Raw genomic sequence first — 18,902 nt, 5'->3', positions numbered from 1 at the left:
TCGCCATATTAGCCAGTAGTAAGATTACCAAGACATTTAATGGAACATCGGTTCTAAACCAAATCTATACCAAAATTTCGCTTCCAGGGAAGTCCAGGGTGGACCACACCCTGTTTTTATTCCATGCATGCTGTACAAAATATCCATATTAGTTAACTTGTCTAAGTAACTTAAAGAAGTGGAGCGCGTCTTGTCTTTTTTTCAAGCTACAGCTAATTCTTAGCTCTCAGAGTAACTGAACTATAATGGTTAAAAAAAGACTATATTTTCTGCGCACACTTTCTATAATATAAATATGGCAAGTTATAAATACAATACCTCGTTTCATTTGCACGAACTTTAAAAATACAAAATATGTATGTAACGGCTGTTACCCTGGAAAACTTAAATTAGAGAATGGTGACACTATTCAGTGAATATCAACAAATACCAATACATCATTGAAAGATAGACTATTTGGTTATATTTTCATTACATTCGGGTAATCACTGGTGTATGGCAACAATCACAGATATGCTCTGGTGGACGTTGGAACAAGAAGCCTGTGTTGGACACGAATAATGAGGAAATTTCCTTTTTCCTAGCTTAGCAATTTATTATGAAAAACACTTATTAGCAAGAAGTTTTCATTATAAGAAAAATACGTAATCGTGAAGCTATTAGCGGCTTTCATAGCTCAACGAGTTAAGGTACGCAAGGGAGGTACGAGTTAAGAGAGGAAAGAGATATTTTTGGCCTTTACGCTCCCCCCTGGAATTCCAAGAATTTGTACAATTTTTTCAAAAATTTTTTATACTATGCTCTGCTACGCTGTCTGTTAATCTTATGTAAGATTTGATAGTCCGTGCCACATTTTTTAAAATGTGTTTTTACCGGATACCTAAATTTACATAAAATGAATCAGGGAATAGATCGGTGAATCGGGATCTTCTTTTGTAAAAAAAAAAAAAAAATCCACATTAATTTCTAGTAAACAGGAAGAATTTTTTTTTACTTTTTTCAAGAAAGTACTCTTAAATACTTTCTGGAGTGACTCCTGCTAAAAATAAGTGCATCACACTATTGGAATACAGATTAACTCTACCATAAAAACTTGATGAAACGAACTTACAGAGTTATGTTGTTTATTATACATTTTTTTTGTATACATTGCCTGAAAAAAAAAAAAAAAAAAAAAAAACGTACTTAAAGAGTTTTAAGTTAAAAACAAAAATATTATAAATAATATACCAAGCTTTAATTTTGTAGTTAAATTTATTCAGATAGCCTAATTATCGAATGAAAGTAATGATTGGCGAGAGTAAGTTCATGGTATCAAAATCATTTGGAAAAACTTTGACATAGTTAAACGCGAGGCTCAATTTAAAGGGCCAATCAGGATATACAAGGTGTGATTGGAAATTTTCAAGACAGGCACCATAACTGCTCAGGAAGAGTAGATACAACTGCCTGTTTGCACGAAACTGATGGCTAGGTGTTTCTTTTTTTTTTTTTTTAGTAACTATTGGATTATTAACTTTGCGAAATTGTGGCAAACTGGAACGATGTGTTTCAGTAAAATTTTGTTTTAAAACTGGGATATCTGCTTCAGAAACTTATAAAATCTTAAAAACAGCTTTTGCAGATAAATTTCCGATCTAGTCAAACCATTCTTATCTAACTTACACATTCAAAGATGGACAGGAGTCAGTTGAGGATGATCACCGGTGCAGCCGGTCTTCCACATAAAAAAAAAAAAAAAACGAAAACAGTGTGGAAGTTCGCAATTTAGTACGCACGGAAAACAAACCCGAAATTAGTGAGATGGCTGAAGTCCTGAATTTAACTTTCTATGGTATTAAATAGATGTTCATTTCCGGAACATGAGTAGAGTGTTGGTAAAGCTTATTCTAAAATTGTTGTTAGACGAGCAGAAGCAGCACTGACTTGAATGTCCCAAAAATTGTCAATCAAGTAGAAATGGAGAAATCTTGAATTTTAACTGTTATAACATTGTTATACTACGCGTTATAACAGGTGACGAATCTGGGGGTTTTTGGGTATGACCCAGAAACAAATGTCCAATTCTCTCAGTGGAAGAGACTAGATTCACTATGACAGAAGAAACCACGACAAGTCGGTCAAATGTGATGACAATGTAGGTGTTTCTTTTTTTAATTCTTCGGATAGTGTAGGTCCTAAATATGCCCCTAAAGAGCAGACAGTTAACCAGGAATACCCCAAAAGTGTCATTTAGCGTTTACACGAAGAAGTTCGACAGAGAAGACTTGTCCTCTGGAGAGAAAAGAATTGGATCCTTCAACACGACAACGCATCCGCGCATTTTGCGTTTTTGATCCAGGAGTTTTGGCCAAAATCATTATTGCTCTGTTCGTGGAACCCTTTAATCTCCAAATTTGGCTTCTGCTGACTTTCATCTACTTCCAAAATTAAAATCACCACTGAAAGGGAAAATAGTTGACTCAATTGACAAAGCCCAAGCCAATACGCAGGGAGTTCTTTGCATCTTTACGGAATAGAATTTTCAGGAATACTTCCCGAAGTGGAAACACCGTTGGAATCAGCGTGTTCATTCAGCAAGAAATGGCTTTGAAGTTTGTACATCGAAATAGCCTGTAAAAATAGTCGTTTTCAAATAACAAACGTAGTCTTAAGACTTTCGAACCACACCTCATACACAACAAGCTAAATCAGAATATTTGACCTTTTTCTATTCACCATGAACATTACATACCACAAAGGAATAGGACAAAGTTTTTGTAGACCCATGTTTGGTCTTAGACAAAAAACGCGAAGCATCGTCATCTTTGCCTCATGAACAAATCGCAAGCATTAAAATCAAAACACAGCATAAAGAAATCGCAAATACTGAAAATTCAAATTGAGGAATGATCAGATGAAAAAGTTTGATTTAAAACATACCGCAAATATTTTATTAAGCGTTGAACATCAGTAAACGTAAAAATCTGCATTTACCGATGCAAGTGAGAAACGATGATAACAGATATTATTTGGGACATACTCCATATGACAGTGTAAATTTCATAATTCTCCAGTTTCCAGCCTTTCACGGCAACAATTGGCTTCTTGGATGACAAAAATCTTCAGTAGTTATTGCCATATTGATATCAGAAACACTGGTAAGTATGTTCGAACTGGAATATTATATAGAGAACACTTCCTATTTAATAGACAATTTCTGTTATACTTTGTTCTCAGAATTTATAAACAGGTCAAAGTTCATTTTATGGATTCCCATTTTAAAACTTATTTTTCAACGTAAACGTCCAGGTCCTATATGCTTGTAAATTGTAGCTACTGATATATTTTAGCTTATAAATGTATATGCGACATAAATATACATTTAATATATATATAAAAATAAATAAATTACGTTAAAAGACGGACACAAAGAAAAATAAAAAATAACAAAGAAGAACAAAATAAACAAAAATAAAGGTAACTTTGTAAAATCTAAGCTGCAAGTGGAATAAGAATAACTAGAAAAAAAGAAGAAAGAAGTGCAGCCACGTTTCAAAATATTTATTTCAAGGAAGCTTAATGACCTAACACTCACTGTTGGTCGATTGCCGAGTAGCATGCAAGAATTACCAGGCAATCTAGCAAATGGACTATATCAAACTTACCCCAGTTCTGATGGCCGAACTAGTCATTGCCCGATGCCAAGCATTTTCAAACCTTAAGAAATCTTGACGAGTCTCAACGCTGAAATAACGAGATTCTATATTGCTCTCCTCAATTACTTGCAAAGTGAAGCAGTTAGGTCTATCATCTAGGTGTTCTGAATCCCGTAACGGCCGGAACATAACCTCAAGGACGAAAAAAGCTTTGGCTGTAGTATTCCAATCATTCACATCAACCTAAACGATTATAAAGTTGAGTTGGATTAGGACAGACCAACATTGAAGGCACAGTAGTTAGTTACACGAGGCTTTTAGAAGCTACTCGTAATCTGACTCATTTTTTAGCGTCAAAGCGTATAATTAACTCTGAACTTCACATAGTACCAAAAAAATCCACAGAATATAGAATTATTACAGAAAAAGAGTAAAAAGTGTTTGTCATCCAAATTCACAATTTTTCTTTAGAGGCTAATTTACCTAAGTCAATTCTAAACTGCAACAAAGAGCGTTTTAAAGACTGAGGCCTAAGCAAACACAACAAAAGTCTTGGCCTTTCTGACCAGAAAATTAGTGCATTTAAACCAAAAAACAGGAATAATTTATTTCAATTTTATTTCAACTGTTTGTTTTGCAGACTTGACCAAGCCGTTCTTTAAATGACGCATATAGGAATATTCTAGGGAATACTTTGGTTTGTATATCTGATAAAGCTTTTTATTGTGGTCTAATATTTTAGTTTGAACGAAAGATAAGGATATACTTATCATGATAAGTGATATATAAGATATGATATAAGTTGATAAATACTGACTAGGGGATGGCACAAAACTATTTTAGTAACCATTAAGGTAGATGGATATATTTTGTAACGGATATTTTACCACTTTGAGCAAGACTACTGACTTTGAATTTTGAAGTATAATAGTACTTACATTTCAATAATAAAAAAGCTATCAGCCAGAGTTATCAGACTTGTAACGGGATCAAAATTCAAAACCTCAAATCTTCCAAATTAAAGTTACCCATGTAAAATAGAATCACCCAAAATATGAACCTAAAAATTCAAGTAACCCACAGATCGAGTGAGGCTTATCGTCCAATTTAAAAAGTAGCAAAACAAAAGTATCTTGATTGAATAAACTTTGTATAATCTTTCCCACAGAAAATGCAGTAGCAATAAATAAATCCATCTCTGTGTCACCAAAATATGCAATACATATCAGTGTGACCAAATGTTATGCGACAGGCGACCAACAATGTAGTTTAAATTTTAAGAGCATGCATTTCTAAACTGTCTAGAGAAGGTAGAACTTATCATAAAAAAGGCACTAGAGATACAAAGTATTTTCATGTAATCTAGTTGCATTGTTCTGAAACTAAGTTTAGGATTATGTATTCCAATGTAACTAAGTTGTATTTTCCCTTAACAAGTTTCACCGTGATAAATTATAAGCCATCTGGAAACTAAGTGACATGTCGTTAGCAATAAAATTACAAAAGTAATACTTTGATTGTCAAGAAAAATTCCAAGATGCAAATCTTAAAGTTATAAATCGTATGAAAGTTGAAGTAGTCAATTGGTGTATTTCCTGTCCAATAGAAATATAGGACATACTATTGGACCAATAGGACCAATGTAACATACTTTTTAGCAACGCCTGAGTGTAACCTCTGGCGAAATTGGATGGTATTGTTAGTTAGAACTTAGCAATTTTGGGCCAGTCTATAGCGAGTCGGTAGGCAGTCGAGAGCAGTCTAATGTAAGTGAACGTATGATCTAACCATTAATAACTTTTGACAATTTGTATGAGATCATTAATGGACCTACGTTGCATTACCTACATCTCTATGTATAATCTTATCAAAGTGCTTATGACCGTGAATTAAAGTGCAGACACTTTGATGTTCTTGAATCAACCTTGTTTTGCTAATGTGAGTAAAAATAAATACATTACTTTCTTGATTTTACCTCTTCATGTTAGTATTTCTCAAGATAATTAGTCCTTGTGGCTCCAACCGGTCCCTAGGGAACCTGAATCCTAGGAGTCTGATTTCGACTCAGTATGGCCATTAACATACGATCCCCGATTAAACCACTATTTTAATCCCCCGCCACACAAAGTTTCCCCTTAAGCTCTGGTATAAGTTTTATATAGCCTCACTACAAAGAAGTATAAAAAACCCCATTTGAAAATACAAGATAAAATCCCCCCATTTGATCCAACCATCGAAACCCCCTCATTAGAGACTGACCGTATCTCAAACAGTAAGCTGTACAAAAAAATGTGGTTAAATCCCGCTTTCTAGGGCTATAACCAGAGTAAGGCTGAGATGGTTAGGACACTTCTTAGGAGGGTGTGAAGAAGGAAGCTTTAAATAGACTGGAAAGGAGGAAGAGCATGCGTAGCTATGCTGGTCTCAGGCGGCATGGTGCTGCAGTGAGTTGTTAGTAGTAGTAGTGGTAGTATCAACCCTAGAGTCCATAGAGTTGAGCTTATTCTAAATTTATTTTTGATACTATACAGGGTGGACCCTAGATTTCCATGTATGGAAAGAAAGGTTTGTTTTTTACGCATAAAAACTTGCAAAGAAGAAAAAAAGAAGCTTATAGAGTAAATAAGATAAGAGATATTTGTTACATGTTTCGAAACTTATCGTTCCCTTCATGATACGAGGCTAAGATCAACCAAGCAAAATTTGCTAAATATCGAGCCATTGTAACTCCAGAAGTAGGTAGGGCAGCTACACAGATCAATTGAAAATTTTGGGAAGTATGCTTTTAGAAACTATTTTTCATAGAATGTTTGAATACAATTATCGGGGTTATTTATCCTTAGTTAATCAGTTGGCAAAGCAGCACCGCAAGGCACACGCGCTGGGGTGAGGGAGCCCCCAGGCACAATCCTTTGAAAACCTTACAAATTTGATCATTTTGTCCTAATTTTCTAATAATTTTCATATAGTTCTCCAATTTTTTAATGCTATGTGGAATTTTCCTCCAAGCCATCGGATATAAGCTTTTTAGCACGTGAGCCTAGTCCTTTCACACGACATTACAGCCCAAAATGATACTGGTCTGTGGCGGGTTTGTAATTGATAGAATTTCTGAGGCTTATATTCTTTGTGTCATTTCAAGAAAGGTTATAAAGGTACGTGCTCATGATGGGTAAGCCTTCTGTCGTAGTTCATTTGCACATTTCCAGTCTTTTTGTCACAAAGTTTGGGAATAATTCCTGGAAATGTTTCTGTGAAAGTAATAAATTATATACTTGCCAACAGAGATAAATCTCAAAAACCCTTATGGATCCCCCAAATAGAATTCCCCATTTCCCCAATATATTCGGCTCTTTTTCAACAGATGATCACCCTGAGAGCTCTTCGCACTTCACTGATACTTAACGGACACCGTAAAATAAATAAAAGTCAAAACCTATATTCCACTGGAAAAGAGTTCTTGAAAGGTATTCCTGGTCATATATACACTTTTGCTGGGAAATTTCAGAAGAAATAATGAAATGTAGCGTAAGCACGTCAATTGAATTTCAGAATTTCCAGCCGTTGTACGCCAGCACTATGTTAGTGTTACAAAATTATAGGAAGAGGGAAATCTGGTATACTCCCCGATTGCATTCGACCAAATAATTGATAAAACAGTTCGTCATAACGAACTGTATGTAAGGAGCGACTCGTGCTAATAGTAACCATAACTCTAAAAAAGGAGTTTTGAAAAGGATATATAGCTACATCAAAACAATTAGTTTTTATGATGTCTCTAAATATATGAAATTCATTGAAGTACCAAGGGCATCAAAACGAAAACATCTTTTGCTCCCTCGCTCCAAATAAGTCCTTTCATATATCTGAACATCCAGATTTTCTATTACTTATCCTTTGGTTTTCAGAAGAATATTTAGGCTAAAAGCCCTGCGCAAATCTTTTATTGATAGTGTTGTCATGCTGAGCCGCAAACCGTTGTCATGCTCGACAACAGAAGAGTTTATTGTTGTGCTTTTGCTAGTACGTTTTACGCAAAGCATCTTACTGTTCAAATGTTTTAAAACGCAACCAGTTGCTCATTTATTGCACTCATAACTGGTGGCAGTGCAGCACTATAAAATTTTAGCGTAAATAGCAAGCGGTTGAGAAGAGGGCAGCCACATTCATATACGGAATCATTTTGTTCGTTTCTAGTTTTAATTTTACTCTTTACTTTCATTTGAAAAAAAAAATATTTATTTTTTGGTGTTTAATCGTATTTAGGACTGGTGACCTTGGGAACATTTTGTAAATTTATAAAAAAAAAGCTGGACGGCAGATCTTTTGGAAGATTTGCCTTCCAATCGCATATCCTTTTTTTTTAAAGAAAAAAAAAAGACTAGGAAGAAATCTCACCTGAAAATGAAAGTTTTGAAACAATGTACACAGTTAACATATAATGTTACACCAGCTAGCTACGTAATACTTTTTTTAGGGGGGGGGGGGTCCTAAAACACCATATGAACTTAAATTATATGGACAATATGAACAAAATACTGAGATTTGTTTTGGAGGGGACCGTGTTTTGGTCAGGAGAGCCTTCAAAGCCTGGGATATCTGGTCCTTGATATTTCTAGTTTAGTCCCTTAATACTAGTAGACAACTTTGATAGTTCTGCTACATAAAAAAATGAAATGCATTGTTTTTTATGACAGCAAACAAATAAAATATATGAAAATACAGATACAAACAACATGTTTTGAAGGCAAAAAAAGTGAACCTCTTCTAAAATTATTGTGTACAATAAAAGAAAATATTTAATTTTTGAAAATTATTAGGAAAGACACTGTCAAAGGTGAATGATTCTAACTTACTGGAGGCTCTTTGAAAAACAAAACAGCATCTCCTTTTAACCCTATGAAAACTGGTAACCATAAATAGCCATTACTAGAAATATTTTGAGCTTCTGAAGATGGCACTCGTTCATGGATCCACCCAATGTAAATAACTTGCTTTACACCGGGCAATAGCCGGTTATGCAACGTCATCTGAAAAGAAAAAAACAACATAACCAAACGGACATGTCTCCCCGAAGTGTTATCACCTGAAGTAAATCCAGCACATGGGTATGAGGATAGTGATGTATTATAAAAGCAAGTAGTTGAAATACTATGTGAATAGAATTGTAACAAAGAACCAAACTTACAAAGTAACAGACTTAATTGTCTTTCGAATATGATGGTGTGAAAACCTGCTATAGTGTTAGCAGAAACCCTAACTAGTCTTTTAAGTTTGTGTTTAAAATCTAGGAAGTGTCCCAAACCATGGAAAGAGTAAATAATTAAATCGTTGCACAAGAAAGGAAAAAAGTCAGAGTTTAAAAATTACACACCAGTAGTAAACACTTTTCTTTTTTGTAGAATTTTTTGGGAAAATATTGGCAGTCCGCATTAGAAATTATTTTGAAGTTAATAATCTTTGGAGTAAAGCTCAGCATGGCTTTAGAAGTGGTCGTCAGTCCTACTCCTGTTTGTGGCCATTTCTGATCGTTGTAAGTGTTCGTTATTATATGACTTTATTTCCAATCGTCTTTGGTTCTAATATAGTTTGTATTTTTCTTTGAAAAACATTTTTTTTTTTTGAATCAATGATTTTTAATTAATTTTCATTTGTTTTTATTTGACATTTTTATTTTTTTATTAGCCAATTACAGGAATATTTATATATTATTTTTTTTAGTTTTTCTTCTTAGGAATGAAGATTGGAAAATTCAATCATAATTTTAAAATAACTTTAAGTTATGCAACAATCTTAATAATAGTTTCACTACACAATTTTGGGGGGATGATGAGGGAAAATGTTGTTCAAATGGATTGAAAATCTGCATAACGTTTGGAGTTATATAGGTCTGAGGCAATCCTGGCCTCCATCCTGTTATAAACTTGAATATAAACGAATCCTGATCCAAATTTTATTACAAGAATCTTATTGTAATACATTTTGTTGTCACTGCTTGCTTGCTTAAATAAATGTATTTCAAGATCACTTACAAAAAAATAGTTAATAAACGGGCTCTATTAAAAGAATACCTTTAAGTTTAAACTTCAAACACCAGACCGTTCGCTAGATATTGCAGCTATGCTATTTCGGTGACCAGAATACATATAAGTTCTTTTGGATTTCTTCTATCCCCTCTCCTAAGTTAATACTCGAGATATACTTGACCCCCCCCCCCCCCGGTCTTCGTGAAAGATTCAAAACGATCCCCAAAGCCGTTCCCGAGAAAAACTCTATGTGTAAACAACTGACAACTGCCATAATTTACAGCCCTTGCCCAAGGTACTGCGGGGGTCATTTCATTCACGAAGGTATATTTACTGAACCTTTCGATGAATTTTCAAAAAAATGGATGATTTTCTAGAACAAAATCCCAAGATTTTGGTCAGATATCTTGGGGACTGCGGAAGATGTAGCCAAAATAGGCATAGGAAGGGGGCTGGCTACCCTTAAATTACTCTTGACTCAAGCAAAGGGCAATAGACTCCTAATTTCAGGAGCCTATTCCTGGTCCTGGTATATTTCAAATATGGTATTTTGATAACCTGGATGCAAATAGTGTCTTTTGACTTAGGTCTGCCCTTTTCCATATCATAATTCAACGTTCACTTGCCGCTCCCACGACATTCCTTGAAAGTTTCAACTAAATAGTTAGAGCGATTCCCATGATATTGCAGCTATGCAATTTGGACAACCTGGCACCACATAATGTCTTTTGATTTTTATTGCTAGTGAAACGTGAATAAATTACGTTCCCTAAGATCTTACGGTCCAAAAGTTTCCTTTTTAATTTACTGGAGAAAAAAAGATTTTTAGCCTCTTCCTTGCCCTACCCCTTCCTTTCTCCAACAGTACCTGAAAGTTTCAACTTCATCCCCCTTGCCGTTTCCAAGATATTGGTGTCATGCTATTTCGATGACCTGGATATACACAGTTTCGTTGATCCTCCTGTCACAAAAATTAAAATCCACTTGAGCATTACACCCTAATGCTCCCTTAAATTTTCAACTCGATCCGTTAGGCTTATACTTACGGCGCAAGTTATACCATTATATTTGTCACAAAATGGCATAATCCACAGAGAACATAAACCTTCAGCACAGAATTAAATGCATTTTGTTAATTTTAAGCAAAAACATAAACAAAATATCAAACAGTTCATTTTAATTAGTTTTGTTCCTTATATAATCACAAGAAATTTGCCAAAGTTTTCGTGGCCCGAAGGTAGGGACTACTATTACACTTGCATCATAGCTGTGCTTTTTTAAAGCACCTTGTTTAAAGTTGTCCCAGCTTGTTACTAAAAAAAAGGTCTATGTTCAATAAAAAGATCTCGAAACGTTCAATACCTGGTTAAATTGATACTATAACAACAATTGCGAGGGAAGTTAATTCCCCAAAAGTTTGTAAAGCCACTACCCTAAAAAAATAATAAAAACTTCTTACTCTGAACTTGCAATTCTTTATTTTCGTACATTTTTGGCAAATACAGAAGATAAAATACACGAAAACACTATTAATCATTTGGATCTACATAGAAATTTAATCTTCAAAGTGGCACATGAAAAAACCTGTACGCGGCTCTATACTTGAACTAGTTGTTATTTTTCCTATAGTAAATTTTGATCCAAAGCCTTGAAACAGACCCTAAATACCACTTCTTCCTTTATAAGAATAAAGAGTGCTTTTCCACAAAAAAAATAAAAAATAAAAATTAGCCCTACAGAAATTGCTGAACGTCTGACCTCTGAATTATTAATGGATTGAATGGCATCTGAAATAAGTCTGATCCACTGAGATAAAGCAGCAGGCTCGAGAATCGTGATAACACCAGTGCTTTTGCCGCCAGTGCCACGAACTTCAAAAGCATTTCTTCTCATCTGATCAGTACCGTATATATACCGAGTTATATATGCAAACTTCAACGGGACTAAAAAACAAAATTAAGCAAATTTGAACATTCTTGAACATTAATAATGCGTTAGACAAGATCATTTTGCACGGTTCTATAGTATACGGGTTGCCACATCTGCTTTAAGCACAGTAGGTTACTTGTTCAATCACGGATCTAACTAATCTTTCGTTTTCATTAAATAAAAATAAATCGGCAGGAAAGAGAGAAAAAAGGCAGAAAAGAGCAGCAGAAGCACAAAAAGGTATGAGGGAAGTTCCCCAAATGAGATGACTCGAGAAACTATTTTTGGTAATACTTTGGCAAATGGATGCTGAAATGTATGGTCATGTAAATACATGCTGACCCCCAAACCCAGAAAAATCTCTAGAATTTGTGTTAAGCCTTTTCTTAGAATTACAACGTAGCATATGAAGTACCGTCTTAAAAAGGTTAATACATAAAAGTTAGGTTGCTTTGGCTTGTCTTAATGTCTCTCTGAATTAATGAAGTAAGATTTTGGGTTCTTTCTCCTTGATACAATTTTGAAATCTGACGAATTTCGCCCTATTTCTTGTCTGCTTGCATTTGGTTTTGATTTCAGAACACTAAGACACTATAGTTTTTATCGGGCTCTTCGAAGCTAGAAATAATTGAATTGACAAAAAAATGTGCAAGGGTGGTTTGTTTATTTATTATATTGTTTATTATGGTACACAAGATCGGGATGAATAAAACAATTATATACGCAAGAATACAAAATTGAAAAGAGTTTCATGGGTACTAGCAGAAGGTTTGTTTTGAGGTAGAAAGAAATATGATTACATGAAGATATCGGGAGATACAATGAGTGTCGGGAGAATTTAACGGATCAAATTTTCCTTCAACGATAATCTAAAAACTTAAGAGATTTCCCCGGAAATTAGGGTGTAGTGGATTCATCACTGTTGGCTAACATTACCTAGAATTGCTGAAACACGTGATTTAGGCCAACACCACGTACCCCGCAGATAAAAACTGACCGTTACCCTCGGCACGGCTTAAACGCCTGCTCAGGAATATTTGTACCAGAATAACACTTGAGAGGCCAAAAAGTCGTCCACGGTTCGGGAGCGACGGTTTGTCAAGCACTGAACTGGAACATCTTGATTTAATCTTAAATTGCATTTGACCTATATTGTTGTATGTATAACGAGAAAAAAAGACAGAAAAAGAAAAGAAAACAACAGGATCTTAAGCTTACTTGACCTAGTGTGACCAACATTGAACAATCACAAAAACAAGGTAAACCGACCGACAATTCTCTAGTTACAGTTTTGGTGCCAGTAGATATAAGCAACAAAGGTCAACTAATGAAAATAAATGAATAAAAACCGAAAGTCCATAGTGTGATGAGCTGAAACAGTTCATTCAAAAATCATATCCGCCAAAAATTCATTAACTTATAATATTGAGCCTACGCTCTTTTCCAGTTCGGTGGCAATTCGAGTCTTATGACATAGTCTCGTAGATTCTTTAGAATAACCAAAAGATTTCCCTGAAGCACTACCCATACGGCACCCCTAAAATTACCCCAGAAATCATTTGTCCTACCCTTGTCTGGAATCCTGTGTCTTTGAATACCCAAAGAGAAGTTTAACCAATGCAAAATACAATTTTAAAACGAGACTAGCTGAAATGATTCTCGACTAAGTTCATCGGATAGAAATTTCCAAGGCATGGTTCTATGAGAACATCGTTTCTTAAACTAAGATCGCAAACAATGTATCAATCCTCAGAAAAAGAGAAAATAGTGGAATAGTTTTCAGTTTTTAGGGCCTGCAGTTATGGCCCTTACTTGACTACGCTTGCCCGGTTTGGCATCTATGTCTCACCAAAATCAGACATCTTCATTGAAAGTTTCTAAAAAGGGCTTCCAAAATTATCCTTGATCATTCTTTCACTACTTCCGGGGATGGCGTAAATTCAGCTTCATCTGAATTATTTACATGAGCTTCTAGAACGATGAAATAAGACGTCAAATTTACCATGCACTTCTGACTGAAATACAAAAAGTGCGACTTACCGCCACATTCATCCTCCCTACCAAGACAACTTAGAAAATAACAGTATACTAGAGAAACTTGAAAAAAAACGTCTGGACCCCCCCCCTCCTCAAGAAAATTTCACTTCGGCAACAGAAAGATATCTTAATTCCTTTGTTCAGTAATGTATTCACCATTTTGACTAGCTATCTTATTGCTTGACATTCCTGCATATCTAAATGTATTGACCTTGATGTAACACTTACAATTTCGAATTTTTTTTTGTTGCTGTTTCTTGTAGTTCTTTTTTTAAATCTTGACATGGCTAAAAGCTATTGTAATACACACATTCTATTCTATACAAAAATTTAAGTTAAATTAATTTATCAATTACCAGTAGCAATATCAATCCATTCTCCATCTAAGGCCCAGAAGTTAGAATCATTAGCAATAGACGATGCTTGACTTATATCAGCGGGAGAGGAACTTCGTCGTGAATTAGATAGGCTATCATTTACATCAGCTACTGTTTCCCAGCCTTCTTCTGCCCTCAAATAGGGACAATCCTGTAGTATTTCTGCACATCTTTCCGCGTTAGTTGCTAAAGGTATTATCAGAAACTATCACAAAAGAATATTAATAGCAAACCAAATATGTTCTATTTTGACAAAAAATTCTTCTAGTCATCGATGCCAAATATCTACTTCGGATAAAAACATATCAAATATTTTTTTGATATTTGAAAATACCGAAAATAGAAAATTTAAAATATAAAAAAACTATCCTTACATTCAAATATTATCTTTGTTAGCATAGAACTTGGTAGCAAGAACAAGAAAACAGAGGAAACATGAATGAAAATTATCTAACACTACTGTTGTAAAAGCGAAAACGGGAGTTGTTCAACTAATTCCTTATTCCTTAATCAACTTTTTTCTTGCCTCGTCTTTATTTTTCAACACCCCACGACATTATGTTCTCGACTAAAACAAAATCATAAATAAACTCACAAACCATAAATTAAATACCCATATCTAAAATAAAATGAAAAAAGAATAATAAAAACTGTATTTTATGACGGGAGAAACAAAATTATTCATAAAATATCACACTTTCAGCAATTTTGTGCAGCATGATCTAGAGAATGTTAATTTCTCTGTACTAAAAAAAAAAGTTGGTTCCAATTGGAAAAAAAAAGTTCATCAGTCCACTGTTTAGTGTCCTAGAATTAGAATCCATAGAATTAAATAAAATACACCTAATAAAATTAACAACAAAGTAAAGGACTTGAGATCAAAAAATTTTTAAAGCTCAATTTTGGTCACTTAGAACGGGAACGGACGCCTGGAAACACGTTTAAGGAAGAACAAGGTTATACTGCCAGAACTACCCAGACAAGTTGGTTCTAATTAGAAAAAAAAATAGTTCACCAGTCCACTGGTTACTGTCGTAGAATTAGAATCCATAGAATTAAATAAAATACATCTAATAAAATTAACAACAAAGTAAAGGACTTGAGATCAACAAATTTTTAAAGCTCATTTTGGTCACTTAGAACGGGAACGGACGCCTGGAAACACGTTTAAGGAGGAACAAGGTTATACTGCCAGTACTGTCCAGACAGGTTGGTTCCAATTAGAAAAAAATTAGTTCACCAGTCCACTGGTTACTGTCGTAGAATTAGAATCCATAGAACTAGATAAAATACGACTAATAAAATTAACAACAAAATAAAGGACTTGAGATCAACAAATTTTTAAAGCTCATTTTGGTCACTTAGAACGGGAACGGACGCCTGGAAACACGTTTAAGGAGGAACAAGGTTATACTGCCAGTACTGTCCAGACAGGTTGGTTCCAATTAGAAAAAAATTAGTTCACCAGTCCACTGGTTACTGTCGTAGAATTAGAATCCATAGAACTAGATAAAATACGACTAATAAAATTAATAACAAAATAAAGGACTTGAGATCAACAAATTTTTAAAGCTCATTTTGGTCGCTTAGAACGGGAACGGACGCCTGGAAACACGTTTAAGGAAGAAAAAGGTTATACTGCCAGTAGTGTCCAGACAGAGAAGAATATGTATGTTATTGTACATCTTTCCTATGCTGAGAACGCACGTTATAAAGCAACTTATATGCATGTATAGGCATTTTTAAACTAGCATAAATTGATGTCAATGCGTATTTCCTATTAACTAGGTCAGTGGTTCTCAAACTGTAATGCGCGTACCCCTAGGGGGTACGCAACAATTTTTAGGAGGTAATCGGCCGGTCAACAAAAAAAAATAAACAACCCTTTAACTCTAGAACTGGCAATTTTATTTATATTTTAGCTATAGTTTACTTCGTACCGGTAACTGAGAAGGGGTACCTAAAATGTACTGTAGGTAAAAAGGGATGTAGTGTCAAAATAAGTTTGAGAACCACTGAACTAGGTCATACATTCAAACAGTAAAAAGACAAAGATTGTACTTTTTTTTTCTCCCGTTCTCTGACATCAATCATTTAAAATTTTATGCTGATCAACCAAACTTGAAATGAGCCATTCTTATTTTTGGATTTTGGTTTAAATTCTCCTTTTGAAAAAAATCTTTCCTCATGTTTATACATATGTTCATATAAAAGCAACATTAATCTTGCTACAGTATTTGGCTAGAAACTTGAGATATTTTAGTTGCTTTGTCTGGCAATTAATGGACTTAGAGTTTTATGAGGAAACTTCATGCAATTTTTCCAAATTACAGCAAAAGCCATGAAACACAGGTGGTCATTGAATGAAGAAGCTAATCTTAGAAGACATGAGTTAGTCTCAGGATTAGTGAACAATTTGATTTCAAAAAAGAAAAGAAGGGTGATTTTTCCGAAATAATTTTTTTGTTGTAGTTTTCGTTTTGACATTTTGAAAGTCAAATATGAGCTAAACAATTCCGTATACCCCTTTTTAATGCCATTTTTATGGTCATCTAATAACACTGACATGAAGGGAGCACCTAATTTGTGAATTTTAAAATTTAACTCAAGGCACGTTTCTGCTCAAGATTTCAACGAAAATTCCTAATTTCAGATTAAGAAACGCTTGAAGATTTTCCTCTCGTTATATTGGTTCTGATGGGAGCTACTTAGCAGTTAAAATTGATTCTACAGTCCTGATAAATGTTTATGTATAGTGTGACTATCGAACAGTATCTTGAATGCCCTGCTTCGCAAGGCCAACTGCAAAGTTCGAAATTTCTAATTTCCTGAGTTCTAAATTTTTAACCTCAGGGATTTGAATTCTTGTTCACGAGTGATTTCGATTTAGACATAAAGTGTTAGTCACCCCATTGTGATGCATTATTAAGTGCTGTATCTGCTCACACTGTTGCAAAGGAATTGGTGAATTAATCATACATCCTACATTCATGGTGGTGTATAGAACCTGGGTTACATTATCCATTCAAGCAGGCTCAAACCGTCACTTGACGTGCTCATCGAATAGCAGGGTTTTAACCATTTAACGTTATTGTCTTAAGTGTCTATGGAATTTCACAAAGTGACTTGTGCAAAGCCTAGTAAAAATAAGTGTTTTACTGAGAGTGACTGAAACATAGCCGGTAACGGCGCTATTTGACTGACAGTAGCATACTAGCAACAACACACGTTCCTTATCATTTTCTTCACTACATTTTTAATGTTGGTGATCGAAAACCTATGTACATGCATATTAGTATCAGAAAGTATCTCGTCTAAAACATACAAAAGAATTAATTGTTCCAGAAACTATATTGAAAGTTGGAACTAAGAAGCCCTTTTGGGAATTGGATAGTCTTCTCTCAGTTGCTCGTCTTATCGACATATTACGGAATCTTGCAATCTGAATAGTCTTAGAGTACATGTTTTCTTTTCGTAACTTACATCTAGGATTGAGTTTTGGAGACAATCAACTTGCTATTCTATTTGGGTTTGTGTGCAGCCGCTGTCATCTCATCTGATACTTTCTTCTCTTCTTTTGGATGCTTCTCCAAATAATAAAACCACTCAGCTTTGCGCTCTTAATATTCCCAAAAGCTTCCAATTCTAGTAACAAATTTCATTTTTTTCACCCACTATACACGAAAGGCATTAATGTTTCTATCAATTTGTTGCTACAGTACTGGTACACTTCATCTTTTCTAAAACTCAAGGTTAATGGTTTAAATTTTGAGACAGAAACACTGTTTCCGGAAGGGTTCCACCAAGGAGGTCTTTTATCACCTAGTATATTTAAAATATCTATTTCTCAAGTTATTAATAAAAACCCTTTGACCTATTTGTCGGGTCGTCTAATGTTTCGTATCTACCAGGTTCTGTTAATCTTCTTGTTTTGAACAAAAGTAAAGATAGCCTTTCTAACTCTGTTAATTACAATCCTAAAGCATTTTTTTCAGATCGGTCTTTATTCAAATATTGAAAATATTTCCGGCTCTCACCTCCTTCTCTTTCGCTTCTGGAATGCAAATCGTTTTCAGCCCCTCCCCCCTGCTACATCATTTAGGTAATAGGGCCTCAGTATTACTAATAATTTACGATCTCGCCGTTCTCGGCTGATTTTGGATTTCAGAGTGAAGGTTCATGTTTGTCACTCGAGAATTACTGGAACCAAAGATAAATATGATCATAAAACATTAGATTATTTTCACTTTTTGGGATCATTCAATGAATTATCCTTCGAAATCAACCTTCCTGGGTTTCTAACCTCTGTTAGAAAAGAAACAAATTTCATTTTTACTCAGTCGATACTTCCAATATTGCATCCTCCCTCCATAGTAAAATAATAGGAAAATAAAGTCAAAATTTGAGGTCAATGTTCATTTTAGTAAAATTGCCGTGTTAAGCAGAAAGCTTTCATAAATTATCAATAATAAAATGTCGTCGTTCCAGTCCTTTGAAAGTATAGTTTTTTGCATTAGTATTTTTCTTCCTCTTTTTAGATTTTTCTTTTATTAATTTTTTTTTACTCCGCAATTTATTTTTGTGTTATTAGTGGGTAAAATAAAAAAAATAAAGGACGGAATTCGTTACAGACGAATGTGGTTGGAATACAGAGACACAAAACATGCATAAAGATGCAATTCTCGCTCTTTCTTATTAGCCGGAGTTGGGACTTGTGTCCATCTTTTAAGATCCCAAAGGATGTTTCGGACAAAGAGAAGAGTCTAGTACAGGATCGGTAAACCTAATTGCTATATTACTAGATAAGTATCGAACGTCAAAATCTCTCTGTGATAAAAAAGACAAAACTAAATTCCATTGAGGTCCAGTCACAGATACAGAATTATAATGCTTAC

General features: G+C 34.5%; 1 protein-coding gene and 1 long non-coding RNA gene across 2 annotated transcripts in view; one reads left to right on the top strand and one right to left on the bottom strand.

Annotated features, from left to right (window-relative positions):
* Syn2 (Syntrophin-like 2) overlaps positions 1-18,902 on the bottom strand; it is a 51,116-nt gene that overhangs the window by 10,696 nt on the left and 21,518 nt on the right. The window contains exons 5-8 of the mRNA XM_089089743.1: positions 13,987-14,193; positions 11,423-11,607; positions 8,495-8,668; positions 3,648-3,881 (exon numbers count right to left, since the gene is read on the bottom strand). Coding sequence (XP_088945869.1) covers positions 3,648-3,881; positions 8,495-8,668; positions 11,423-11,607; positions 13,987-14,193 — 800 coding nt within the window. The remainder of the gene's footprint in view (positions 1-3,647; positions 3,882-8,494; positions 8,669-11,422; positions 11,608-13,986; positions 14,194-18,902) is intronic.
* On the top strand, positions 5,409-18,896 carry LOC148952297 (uncharacterized). The gene is made up of 3 exons (XR_016141800.1): positions 5,409-5,576; positions 9,041-9,171; positions 16,661-18,896. It is a non-coding gene; the product is annotated as an uncharacterized LOC148952297 (long non-coding RNA).

The sequence above is a fragment of the Artemia sp. Qi Xiang Cuo genome, chromosome 5 (assembly GCF_049724085.1).
Source record: "Artemia sp. Qi Xiang Cuo chromosome 5, ASM4972408v1, whole genome shotgun sequence".
Lineage (NCBI taxonomy): Eukaryota > Metazoa > Arthropoda > Branchiopoda > Anostraca > Artemiidae > Artemia > Artemia sp. Qi Xiang Cuo.
The sequence above is the reverse complement of the archived record's forward strand: the minus strand, read 5'-3'. Positions and strand labels throughout refer to the sequence as shown.